At 39.0% G+C, this 12,904-nt stretch overlaps 1 protein-coding gene across 5 annotated transcripts; it reads right to left on the bottom strand.

Annotated features, from left to right (window-relative positions):
• Nucleotides 1-846: 846 nt before the first annotated feature.
• On the bottom strand, nucleotides 847-12,295 carry LOC121743495 (chromatin modification-related protein EAF1 B-like). 5 transcript variants are annotated; one of them, XM_042136805.1, is made up of 23 exons: nucleotides 11,990-12,295; nucleotides 10,930-11,129; nucleotides 10,777-10,831; nucleotides 10,608-10,705; nucleotides 9,072-10,518; nucleotides 8,849-8,968; nucleotides 8,570-8,737; nucleotides 7,935-8,120; nucleotides 7,684-7,764; nucleotides 7,380-7,437; nucleotides 6,780-7,303; nucleotides 6,647-6,700; nucleotides 5,918-5,981; nucleotides 5,651-5,841; nucleotides 5,491-5,544; nucleotides 5,306-5,386; nucleotides 5,068-5,205; nucleotides 4,798-4,914; nucleotides 4,093-4,196; nucleotides 3,743-3,955; nucleotides 3,312-3,669; nucleotides 1,427-3,127; nucleotides 847-1,245 (listed from the first exon to the last, which is right to left on the bottom strand). In XM_042136805.1, the coding sequence occupies exons 2-22, from the start codon at nucleotides 11,067-11,069 to the stop codon at nucleotides 1,511-1,513; spliced, it is 5,868 nt and encodes a 1,955-aa protein (XP_041992739.1). In that variant the 5' UTR covers nucleotides 11,070-11,129; nucleotides 11,990-12,295; the 3' UTR covers nucleotides 847-1,245; nucleotides 1,427-1,510. The 5 variants fall into 5 exon arrangements, with proteins under 5 accessions (XP_041992739.1, XP_041992753.1, XP_041992761.1 ...); XM_042136819.1 differs by having other exon boundaries at nucleotides 847-1,240; XM_042136827.1 differs by having other exon boundaries at nucleotides 4,093-4,184.
• Nucleotides 12,296-12,904: the final 609 nt, after the last annotated feature.

Raw genomic sequence — 12,904 nt, 5'->3', positions numbered from 1 at the left:
GGGAAACGTTTCATTTTTATTGGGACAGAAGAATTTGTTTCCCTATTTCTCATAGTTTGAACAGAGTTACAATAGAGAAATAGTTTGAACAGAGTTAAACTCCCTTTTATTGGTCTTCTATTGTAGACATACTTTCATTTGATTCTGTGTAGCTCAGTTTACTAATTTGAAGTTTTCAAGTTCAAGATCGCCATATTTATTCAGTTTAGCCACCCTAGCTTTACTTTTTGCACATTTCTTCAAAAGGCTGCAATCTTTGTCATTTCTCTTTTCAACGTTATATTTTTATTTCACAATCACAAATACACACATACTCGAACCTAAGGGGCTGTCATAGATTCATGGAGGATACTGGACTGGTGTCGGCCAGCAACTTGGCCTACACTCGCTTCGCCACTAGTTGTGTGTATATACATCTAGCTTCAATTTGAAGAAAAATCAATTTTGATATTAGAGGCTAATAAATCATATATTTACATTAAAAAAAACACTCCGAAGGAGAAACTAAAAAAGTACTAGTAAAGATTGATATAGGCATAGGCAAATAACATCATCTCCTTTAAAATAAAGAAGATAAGATTGTAATGTAATCAAATTCGGTACGCAACAAGTTTTGATTTAAATGGATTTCATGCTGTGTACATATACATCAACACAAACATTGTGAAACAATACTTTTCTTTTATTAAATCGCCTGAAAAGGTCTATTTTTATTAATTCCAATCCCATTAATACATAATGCCCATATATATCCCACCACGCATCGACATATTCCATCTCATCGACACACAACGCCTGGTAAATATGAAACAAACAAATGGAGAGATGAGCGATAAGAATGATCAGTTTTGTTCGTGGAATACTGAAGCCGCACAGACGATAATAACTATTTTTGACAAATTGTGGCTCAGTGTATACAAAAGGAGAGACTAACATTCACAAAATTTCCACAGCCTTCGGCCATACAAGAAAGATATTCACGAGCCCTTAAGCATTACGGCCAATAATACACGACTCATCTACACAGGCGTCAACAAATATTAGCTCCTCATACGAGCACAAAAAAATCATCGACACCACCTAAAGGAGATGTGAGATACTGTACACCTATCTCTATTTGTCTACATAATATACACAGCATCCTAACAAGAATTTGATCGATGAGCATCTTTCTGACTTACATAGAAGTCTTACCATCGATCAGTGGTCATCTTCCCCTCATCCTTCTGCTTCCCACGGGCTTCTCTGAACAAAATGCAAAACCCAGTTAAGGAGAAACTCACTAGTTTTTTTCATTATTTGCATTTGAAAACAGAAGTTCCAGATATAGATGTGAATTGATAAAAGCATGTAAGAATCTTAATGAAGCTAAAATTTCAGAGTCTAGATCAAGGAAACATGCATGAATGTTACTGAGATAGCATACCTGTACACTGCTATCGCAAGGGTATGATGACCCAATATGGGCACGACCAATATCTGTCGCACTTACGTGTTGGGTGGCCTTCATTCATTCCAATCTAGTGTCACTCGACCTACCATACAAATTGCGACTTCCAGCTTGAAGAAGCTGTGCCTTCGGTTGAGAATGTACCGGCTTCGGTGGCTGCTGAGGTTGGGGTGCCAGAGAGGGAGGCTGTAGTGACGGCTGCGGCTGCTGCCTTAGAGCAATAGTGTCATGCCTAGCTATGGGTAAGCTGGAAGGTGGTCTATGGCCAAGCCCTTGGCCTGCTTGTGGCACAGGCTCACTTGAGTCAGACGGCTTAGATACCAAGCTTTTGGGTGAATTTAATGCAGTCGAATCCACTAATGGTTCGGAAGCATGCCACTTATGAGAATTTGGCTGTGATACAACTGGAACTGCATTTGAACCGATTTTAGAAACCTGAGGTGATGTGGTCATTGCATCCATTCCAGCAAAGCCACTTGCTGGATGATGATTGACATCAGAATCTCTGCTTTGGGGTTTACTTGATGCGTCAGGAGTAGTCTGGCGATTTGGTTGACCAAGTCTCTGGAGAGCTGGTTGATTTTGATTCACAAATTTCTGGTGAGATGGTGCTTGGTTGTTTGGCCCAGCAATAGCCAAAGATGAACTGGGTTGTTGCACAGATGAAGCAGGAGGAGCAGCAGCAGGACCACGACTTTGACTGCTACTATCAGGCTGAGGTGCCAGTTGAGGATGTTTTAGTGATGAGGATGCTTGGTCTGAATACATCTTTTGCTGAGGCAGAGTTTGATTGGGTTGCGAAGCCATGTATTGCCTTGATGGTTGCACAGAATTTTGTGCTGGACCAGTATACAGACCTTGACTTTGCATAGAATTGGTGACAGGTTCTGCTTTCTCCAAACATTGGTTCCCAGGAATTGGTGAAACTCCATTCAGTAAGACAACATCAGTTGAGATATTCTGATGCATCATCAAGTTCCCTCGACCAACTCCCTTGACAACCTTAGCTTGCTGCTGAGCTTGTAACTGCTGTCTCTGCGGAGGATGTTGCCTATTAGCCTGTGAAGGCTGATGTGGTTGCCTTATCCGTTGTTTACCCATCTGATTGTTTAAACCACTACCACCAGACTGAGCATTTCTTGAAACTCCTTGATTTGGCATTTGATGTTTCTGTTGGTGCTGAGGCATTGCATTCATCGACGAAACGGATGTCAATGGAGAAAGTGGTACCGTTGAAGAACTTGTTTGTGGTTGTACTTGTGGACTATTTTGCATTGGAGATGACGATACAGGAAGTTGAGTCTGTGACTGCACATTCGAAATCAAAGAATTTGATGCAGCAAACTGTTGCTGCTGCTGCTGTTGTTGCTGCAGAAAACGCTGTTGCAGCTGCCTCTCTTTGGCCAAGCGATATGCATAGGCTTGCTGCTGGTTGTTGGGAGCAAGATTTGCTGGTCCTTGAAAATGTGACTGATGTGGACTAGGAACTTGAGGCTGCTGTGGAGATATCGGATGGGATGGCAGATGATGAAGAGGGTAAGATGACACAGGCGGTGAAGTTGTTGGGTTAGTAAAAGAGGAACTTAATCCACCACAGTGAGACACTCCTTGGCTGTTGCTGGGCGTTTGAAGGTCAGACGCCATCATTTGCCTATGTGGATCTTGACTCATGCCAGGCTGCATCACCAGGGACCAAACAATCATACATTAGAGGCAGAGAAAGAAAGACACAAATGAGATCAGGAATGCAATCATGTTGGGAAGCATAACCTAAACCTAGTTGTCTAAGATGTAACTGTGGCAGTGCTTGCTTTCTTAAAAGACATAAACCAGTTACATGTATAACATATCCAAAGCTTACCCGCTGCATGTTCAAAGCTTCACGAGGTCTGACCATTGAGCTTCCCTGAACAGCACCTACCCCAGTGTGCATATTTCCAGATGACAAACCAGGGGAAACTGCACTGCCAGAATTAACCATAGATGACGAAGGAACTCCTTGCACCCCAGGCCTTGCTATAGGCATGTTTCTGTTAGAACCCATTCCATTGCCACCAGAAAGAATACGAGCACTACAATCAGGTCCAGGGATGGCTCCAGGAGCAGAGATACTGGATTGTGGTATACTTCTACCAGCTATCATTTGATTGTAGAGATGCATCCTCTGATTTTCTTCAGCAGGCAATGATCCAGACCTTGGAAGTCCATATCTAGCATCCCTGCAGTAAGAAAGGAATGTGGCCTTAGAAAACAACAGAATCAATGGCAAAATTTTGAGTCCTTCATAATTACCTAGCAGATGTATTATGGGGACCCGGTGAAGATGAGAAATTATTGCCAATCATATTTGAGGCTCCCTGCAATGGAGCAGTGGCACCAGATGCAGGAAGCATTTGAGTCATGGGAGCCTGATTAGGAATAACCAATCCGCTAGAATGTGCCCCTTGATACCCAAGAGGAAGTACATCGGGCCCAGAAAAGTTTGCATCGCACAGATCTAAAGGCCTTCAAAGAAGCAAGGGTTGCGAAATGTGTGAGTGGGTACTTAAATACAGGGGATCCAGTTTAGGCATACGCATAATTGCAAAACATGCAAAACTTAACATGAAAAGAAATAGAAGCAACTTAGTTGCATGGCTTACGTTAAAACAGGGCCTCCATTTGGATTATTTGGACACACTTGAGAAAGAGCAATTGTGTGAGAGCTGTGAGGGCGCTGAAATTGCTTTGGATCCTGATTATCATTCTTAAAAGAAATTGTACTGATTAAAAAAATCATAAAACAGATAGATCAAGGAAATTAAACAAAATAACATAGCAAATCGTTGTACTCCCTCCGTCCCACTCAAGATGGCCACATTCTGGAGTGGCACGGGATTTTAGGAAGTGCTGTTAGGTGGAATAAAGTAGAGAGGAAAAAGGTAGTTGAATATTTTAATGGGGAGAGAGGAGAGAGGAGGTTATTTCCAAAATTGGAAAGTGGCCATCTTGATTGGGACAAACAAAAAAGGAAAGGTGGTCATCTTGAATGGGACGGAGGGAGTACTAATTTAGAAGAATGGCTTAATCTCATCCATGATAATTGAATAAGTGGAATGCTAAAGGGTTCTATGAAGAATTTAATGTGGATTAAACTTTCATATATAACATGAAATATTCCAATAAGAAGGCATAGAGGATAACACTTTGGAAAAAGACCACAGATAATTATGAGATGACCACATTATGCTAAAACTCAGCCGAGGGTCTAAATAAAAAGTCAAATAGGATACTACAATAAATATCTTGAATGCCATCCCATGTTCAAGCTTTTGTTGTACCTAGAAAATGCATATTCATGGCAATACCTGAGTTTTCAGATAAAGTTGTTTTTGTCCAATCACAATTATCTTCTCAAAGTGAGATTTCAGGGTATCTTCTTCCATCGGCCCCTGTAAACGTTGAAACAACTGTCTGGCACTTCCCTGCATGACAGGCAAACAGAAAAATTATTATCACATCACCTGCAAGTTAATAAGATGCTTGGCAATAAAAAAGACTTGAGATTAAATAATACTACATGGTAGTCACAATTAGATTACCAAAGCAAACAAGGAATGTAGAAATTGGCACTTTACCTTTGGGATGCCAGGTAATGTAGATGGATAAGGTTGTGAAGACCCAGAGTCATCAGCACTATCAGCCCCATCACCAGAACTTCTATCCATCAAACATATATGCCGCTCCTTGCATTCTTTAGCTTTGCGGAATATACACTGAAAAAACAAAATCATATGAAACAAGGAGATAATTAATTTTTACTACAAAAGGTTTTTTTGAAGAAAGATGTAAATGAGAAGTTTCAAATAACCCTACCTTGAAATGCAAAGTGCTATTAAAAGCATCACTTACAAGCTCCCAGTTGGGCCCCAGGTCATGTGCAAGGACAACCAGGGCCTAACATGAACAAATAATATATTTACGTTACAGTCATGCTTCAGCACATAATAATCTGTGTGCTAATACATGCATAGTATATATACTACTGCGACTAAACCAACCTGATCCTCGAAGAGTGACCACGTACTTCCTGACGCTGACTGCCCAGATGGCATCTGAAAGAAATCAAAATGCCTCAAGTTAAGAGTTTGTACTACATGCTGTGGTATCAGGACATAAAATTGTGAGCAGAAAAAAGGAGATGGCAATCTGCATAAATACCTTTAGAGATTTAGGTTTTCTGCCCCGATCCCGACCACCAAGCATTTTAATGAATTGGTTTGGATTGGACATATTACTCATCTGGGAGCCCGCTGGAGAAGGAACAGACAGAGCACTTGGGATGTCAAAAGAGTTATCTTGAGATTGCCGCATAAGCTTGGGTTTCTTTGCAATGTGTTGACCCAGTAACCCTTTCAAATGGATATAAAAGGATAAGGAAGTGTGTATCTACAAACACTTTAATGTCTTTAATAATACAATTTTTACCATTATTTCCATTTGCCTCTGGGTGATGAATCTCAGACCTCTTTTGGTAAAGATCCCTATGAAACTGGTGGACAAAATAGAGACACATGAAAACATAAGAGATGCAACAAAAGGACCTAGAAAGAAAACACTCTTGCAAGAAATTTTAATTTAAAGCTTATATGAAGATGCCTACACTTTCTGATGGAAATAATCATAAATATCCTATCAGGATAGATAGATACTGCTCAGTTGACACTGTCTTAACAATGAAACCAACCAATGCTTTAATCTCATAAAGATAACAGAAGTCGGTCTACCTAATTTTGAGGTATAACATATTAAAATATAACTTCTCCATGTTTCCCAATGTTTTAAGAGACCCTCCATTCCAAGGTAGATGTCACACTTTCCTTTTTTGTTGTCCCACAAAAAGATGTCACATTTACTTTTTTGGAAAAAGTAAATCACTATTAATACATCAAATCACAATTTCTCTCTTCATTATAACTCAATTTTCCCTCTCATATCAATATATTTAAATATATTTTCTTCTCCACTTAACACACTAACAATATCTCCTAAAATCACGCGTCATTCCCAAGTGTGACATCTATTCCAGGACGGAGGGAGTAATTTGTTAAAGAAGAAACGGAACAAACACCTAATCATCAGGTCAAGTGCACCAACATGCCTACTTATAACGGACAACCTAATAAAGTAGCTGAATTCACTGACAAAATGATTCACCTGCTCATTTTGATAACTCGAATCACTAGGCCATCTCTGTTCATGTGATGCATTCTGCCAAAATTCCAAAGTTGAGTTCTATAATTTGAGACGTTCACAAGAATTATGATATTAACAGTGCATTATAGTGTACCGGATGCTTTGCTTTTTTCTTCTTCTTAGGTTTTGTTGATACTTCAGCAGAGCCAAATGGTAATTCCTTTTCAAATTCCCCAGCTGACTCAACTTCCAAGCTATTTGGAATAGCCAATCCACCATGTAGGGTGCTATGATCATCCTGAAATGAATTTGTATCACAACTTGAAGCATCTGTTTTATTTGGAACCTGAATGCATCCAGATGCCCCTGCACCAAAAGGACTTATAACTCTCCGTGAAGCAGTTCGCATCCGTTTCGTAGGAATTGACACGTTTATATTGCTGCCTGGTCGTTTTGCCAATATAGCAAACTGTGGAGTTACTAATCTATTTTCCGAAGGCTGCATAGGTAACAACTCAGAGCCCAGTTCATATGGCCTTGCACCATATGCTCGAACTAAGTGTTTACGCTTCTTTTGGCCATATCTTGAAGATTTGGTACCTTCAAAGGCCATCGACATGCTGTAAATGTTTGTTTCTACCTCATCCTCATCATATCCATTATCATGAGATTCAAAGTCTGCGGTAAATAAACTTCCAGTCAAATCATAATAAGAAGTTAAAGTGGAAAAAAGCAGAAATTGACTAAGATTTGCCTGCTGCAGCATCACAAGCAGATGTCTCCACTTCCTCTCGCGCAGAACTCCCAATTCTCTGAGGAGGATTAGAGTAATTCAGGAAAGTGAGTATTAGAAAAACCAGAAACCTAAAGGCTAAAAGAGATAATATATTCTTCATGTAATATTCGCTGATCACTAATGAACCATTGAAGAGAGCAGAAAAGAATGTGGTAACTGCTCCCTTCAAAGGAATAAACCATATTGCAAAACATGCAGCAAGCAGAAAAATATAGATAATGATATATTCAATAATGCAAACAGTTTCAGCAACAAGCTTTACCTCAAACTGAGCCACGTGAGAATTAAATGTCATTCTGTAGGCCTCGACAGCTCCAGGGGGTACTGCATAGAAAAGGTTCTCCTGAATGATAATGGAGGAAACGTAGTAAGCAGATGAGTAAACACAGCACGTTGATAGCGATATGAGATTAAACAAACTATCTGGGAGATAGAGTATGCAAGAGTCTACGGGGTGAGAGGAGAGGGAAGATTCTCATGAAATATACAAAGATATAGTGTGATGATCCATACTTCTGTCAAACTATCCTCCCATGAAAGGTCTATTCCAGATTCAGATATTCTATCTGGTGTTAATGGCACCTCTGCTTGGTTATATAAAACATCTGGTTTATCACATTTCAAGAAACTGACTGCATAAGCCTGGATTGAAAGTGCCCCGTTTTTTCGACGATGCTGCTCCAGTTCTTTGCTTGTATCCTGCAAACCACAAAATTAAACAAAAAAAACAGCATGTATATTTCATTTGAATCCATTGACTCTTAGTTAATGTGCTGAATTTAACTACAACCAAATTGTGCCTGAAAACATACTCAGGGAAGGAAGCTGACATGCATACTAAGAAAGCTAAGGAAAATAGTAATACATGGATCAAATTTCTATTGTTTTAACCCACTGTAGAAGACATGGATCAATGATTGCTTTACAACTTTAACATAGTATATCATATCATATCATATCAAAGATAATGCATCTAATTGAATAAAAGAAAGCTATACAACATCAAAAAATTTCTGGTAAATAAGGGACAAACAAGAAGCTGTTCCAAGTTCCAAGCTCCAATCCATTATGAAATAGATAAAGTTTGAACCACATTAAACAGTAAACGGGATCAGAGGAAATGAAGCAATAAAAGTTCAGGTCCATACGTGAATTTGCAACTTTATAGAGTGCCAAAACTCCATGACGGCTTTAGCCAATGAATGGGCAACTCCCTTTGCATCCAAGCCCAAACGGCATTCTTGTTTTTTCAACCGGGAAGCAACAGCAACTCGGTAAGATATTTGAGATGCGGCAGCTAGTTTCCAAATACGCTCCTACATGAGAAGATGCAATACATGAATGTTTACAAAAATGAATTTTCAAGAAAAGTTTGAGGGCAGCTAGATATCCACACTGAGAATAAAGAGCTACAAATGAAACCAAACCTGTGCAAAATCATTAGCCAACCACGCCATTTCCTCAAGTACATAATCCCACTTAGATTTCTGGGAGATCTCCACTGGTGATGTTACAATAGACAATTCTGCAATTCTCTTCCGTTTGGCCTGTTTATAAATTGCATTAGACCTTTTTGCCCACAAACGAATTAAGTAACTCTTAAGGCATATATAGACGACACAAATCAAACACAAATACTTGTACGATAACCTCTATAATTTGTGCTTCTTTCAATACTGAATCTTCATCAATTCTGCTTGCCAATTTTGAGTCGGACCCGGGAGAAGTTTGAGCCTCATTAGGAACAGTTGAAACCCTATTTGAAAATGCAACATCAGGGAGATCTGATTTTGAGGGATTAAAAGTTTCCTGATGCCTAATAGTCGAAGATGTTTCTTTGGGCTGTCCAGGATTATCAATCAATGGAACAGTGGGTTTCGCCCCAGAATCTGATTGAGTGGTGCAAGGAGCTTCCATGCCCTCAGTGGTACCTTGATCTTTTACCTTGTCTTCTAATACAGAATCAAATTGATCTACTTCATTTTTTGGGGGGAGTAAAGAATCTTTATCCATCTTACTATGACAAGCAGAAGTGCACTCCTTGTTCACAAAATCAGGGCTGTTTTTATCTTCAGTATCTTTCATTTCTTTTCCAAACTTGTCACTTTCTGTAACAGTGATGCCATCTTGTGGAGTTCGACTTTTAAGATTCACATTGGCGTCAAGATTTCCCACTGCAGTGCACATCTCACTGTCATTGTTCCCATCAATATTTAGGCTGGTCTGTGTGCAATATGACTCAGAATCCAAAACCTTTAGGCCACGGGAAGCACCATTATTATGTGTGTCGGTCATGGTATCATCCCCTATCTGTCTGCCAAAACCATTATACTGGCATGAACTAGATTGATTCTCAACTTTAATAATAGTAGCACTTGGCAGACACTCAATAGCTGCAGAAGTTATTTCTGCTGTCTGGATTGCTTCAGGCCTATTAGAATCTATCTGTTTACGAGTGTCTGTGACCACCAAAAGTGATTGTTGGTTAAGTTGTCCGTTTAAAGGGTTCTCAGAAACATCTGATGCAGCATCCAAGGGAACACCTTGTACCTGGTCCTTTGTTGATTTAGAAGACTTCAACTCCTTCAACTCAATATCCTGACAATCCATTGCTACAGCCTTAGAGATGATATCATTACTTGGGCTTGTAGGTTTTAAATTCAGACGTGACATTATATTTTTATTATCTGCATCAGATGACAATACTTCAGCATCCTTGGGGACATGGCGATAAGGTAGTGGAGCTCCATGGAGGCCCTGAGGAGGATTTACATCAGTAGAACTCGACCTAGCTCCATCACGATTGGACTGGGATCTGTTCCTTCTCTTATATGCTTTTCTAGGAAGAGAAAAAATAGCTGAATCGCCTTGTTCCTGAGTTTTAAGACCCCCATCCATTTGGCATGATTTTTCAGATTGCATAACACTACTCCTACGGCCCAAACTCCTACCACCTTCAGAAAATTCATTTTCAGCGTCAAATAACAAGAGATTATCAGCACTGTTGGGATCGCAAGGATTTGTCCCAGGTCTATCACTACTCTCAACAGAGTCTCCATGAGGTGATGCTGCAAACGCAAGACTGCCTTTTGCTTCACTATAATGCAGAACAAAAATCTGAGCAAATAGAAAAACTAAATTGGAAGTCAGATTACATAACTTATAAAAGCATCTGGCAAAGGGTACCTGGTCACAAACTGGTCAGGATGTTGGTCGGTAATAGAAGTAGACTGAACACTAACTGAAGCAACGATCCCAAAATTATAGTCTAAGGGATTTCCACCCTGACAACAGAAAAGAATCAAGCACTCTACAAAGAACTATATTGAAAAGACAATAAAGTTAATCATCATACATTCTCAAGAAACTCCAATTCTCTTTTTCGTTCATCCCGAACGCCACATTCTTGCCTGTAGGACAAAATATGTTATTACCAGAACATGAGTACATGACAATAGCATCTCATGCTTCACCCCATATAAAAGTAAAAGCACCTTGGTAGCATTACCTGAGCTCCACTTGAACCTTCTCGATTGCTACTTTATGCAGAGAAGATTTGATAGCATTTCCAACTCCACCCTCAACAACACCTCCCATAGAATCAACTTCGGCATTGACTATGCGAACATGTGCTGAACTACATCCCATGCATTCCCCACTTCAACTGCTACACATGGTCTCTACTATAATCATGGAAAAGAACTCCTACTAAGAAGATTAAAATATATTGCAAGTTAATAAAAGGAATACAGAGAAAAAATAATTGATTGCATAATCTAATTATCAGCAGAATTAGCACGTATATCCACAAAAAGCAAACTGAATGTGGCAGGTGGCACAAACAAAGAAAGAGGCAAGAAGCATAATCATGCATGTCCGAATATCCAGAAGCACAGAAAAGATTCAATATCATTCCCTGCTAATTTAAAAGATAAAGAAAGACTCCAGAACACCTATTGTGAAGAGCAGCGAGGTGGAAAGTTTCATTAGTGATGATTAAATGTTCATTTGCTTTTACCTAACTAAGATGATGGCAGGCATTAAATCAAGCCATATGGCACACTGCTGGGTGACTAACTTTAACCAAAGCCAATCAAAGTTAACTAAATCATTTAACCAAAATCATACTGAGGCTCTTGTGTTTCACACTAGCTCAAATATATGCATATGTGTTCAAAAGAGATACACATCAACTAGTAATATATTCCCAACGCAGACCTCACAGACCGTATTATCCAACCCTCATGCTCAAAGTTACACAAACAAGCATCTGCAGCTCAAGGAAAATCATAACGCACGCAGTTAAAGCAGAATTCAACTAATTCAGCATGCAATACGCTAAAGAGATAAATGCTTGAATGCCAATAGTTGGACGAGCTCGTATGTTATGTCACAACTCATACCACATGCCGTCACTGCATTTCAACCAAAATGCATGTAAAGGAAGACGTAAATGTTAATTCCCCCAAATTCAATCAAGAATTGGGCGGAAATTTTCTAGGGTTGGAACGAACTTGAGCAGAGTTCATAATTCTAGGGTTCCAGAGCTAGGAGGAAGAAAATATTACCTGAATTACGATTATGAGGGAACGAATTGCAATCTAGGGCTCGTAAAACGTGAGGCCTCTAAGAATTTTGGTCCTGCTCTAGGGTTTTGCTTTTGATGCACAAGGTACCTCAACTCAAAGCAAAGGACTATTTGTGCCCTAGATTACGTGAAAATCATCAAAGCAGTTCCGAAAATATGAATATGTTGGTTGATAGATAGGCAGAATACGTGTATGCATATGCCAGTGTGTGTTCTGCGTGAGAATTTAATGTAAAAATGGTGTTTTAGAGTTTAGAGGTCTTTCGTCTTCGTTTTCCTTCACTTTTTGCAAATTTTTTTTTATATTTTGATTTATTTTATTCTCTGTAAAAAAATGTCTGATCTATTTTTCGGGTGTCGCTCGCTCTGTATGGGCTACTACGCTGGTAATTGAATTGGACCCGACCCGTCTTTGTATTTCAGATTTGGGCCTATTTTTATTTCATTTCTTAATTTTGATTTTGTACTCCATATCTACATCTTCATAATTTTTAGTTTTTAATTCTATACATGTTGGATTTGGGAAAATTGGTGAAATTGAGATAGTTTGTGAGAATCAAACCCCTGAACTAATGAATCATCGTGATGATACGTAGATGGTGGAAAACAACTTCTTGTATGAATGAGGGAGACAAAATTGGGATGGAGATGGGATTAATAAAAAATAAAAAAACACTTGGTTGAAACAATATTATTTTGAGCATCATAACATGACATCATTTTGAAGAAAGGACATTTTGTTCATGTCTAATATTTCCGTTACCACTTCACTACCAATTCGATACTTGGAACGATTGTGAAATGTTGACAAGTTGTGGTTTTAAGTTTGACTTTGATTTTAAATATTATGGAATTAACTTATAAATTTCTAATTTAAATTGCAATTACTTTTTAA

The sequence above is a fragment of the Salvia splendens genome, chromosome 1 (assembly GCF_004379255.2).
Source record: "Salvia splendens isolate huo1 chromosome 1, SspV2, whole genome shotgun sequence".
Classification (NCBI taxonomy): domain Eukaryota; kingdom Viridiplantae; phylum Streptophyta; class Magnoliopsida; order Lamiales; family Lamiaceae; genus Salvia; species Salvia splendens.
The sequence above is the reverse complement of the archived record's forward strand: the minus strand, read 5'-3'. Positions and strand labels throughout refer to the sequence as shown.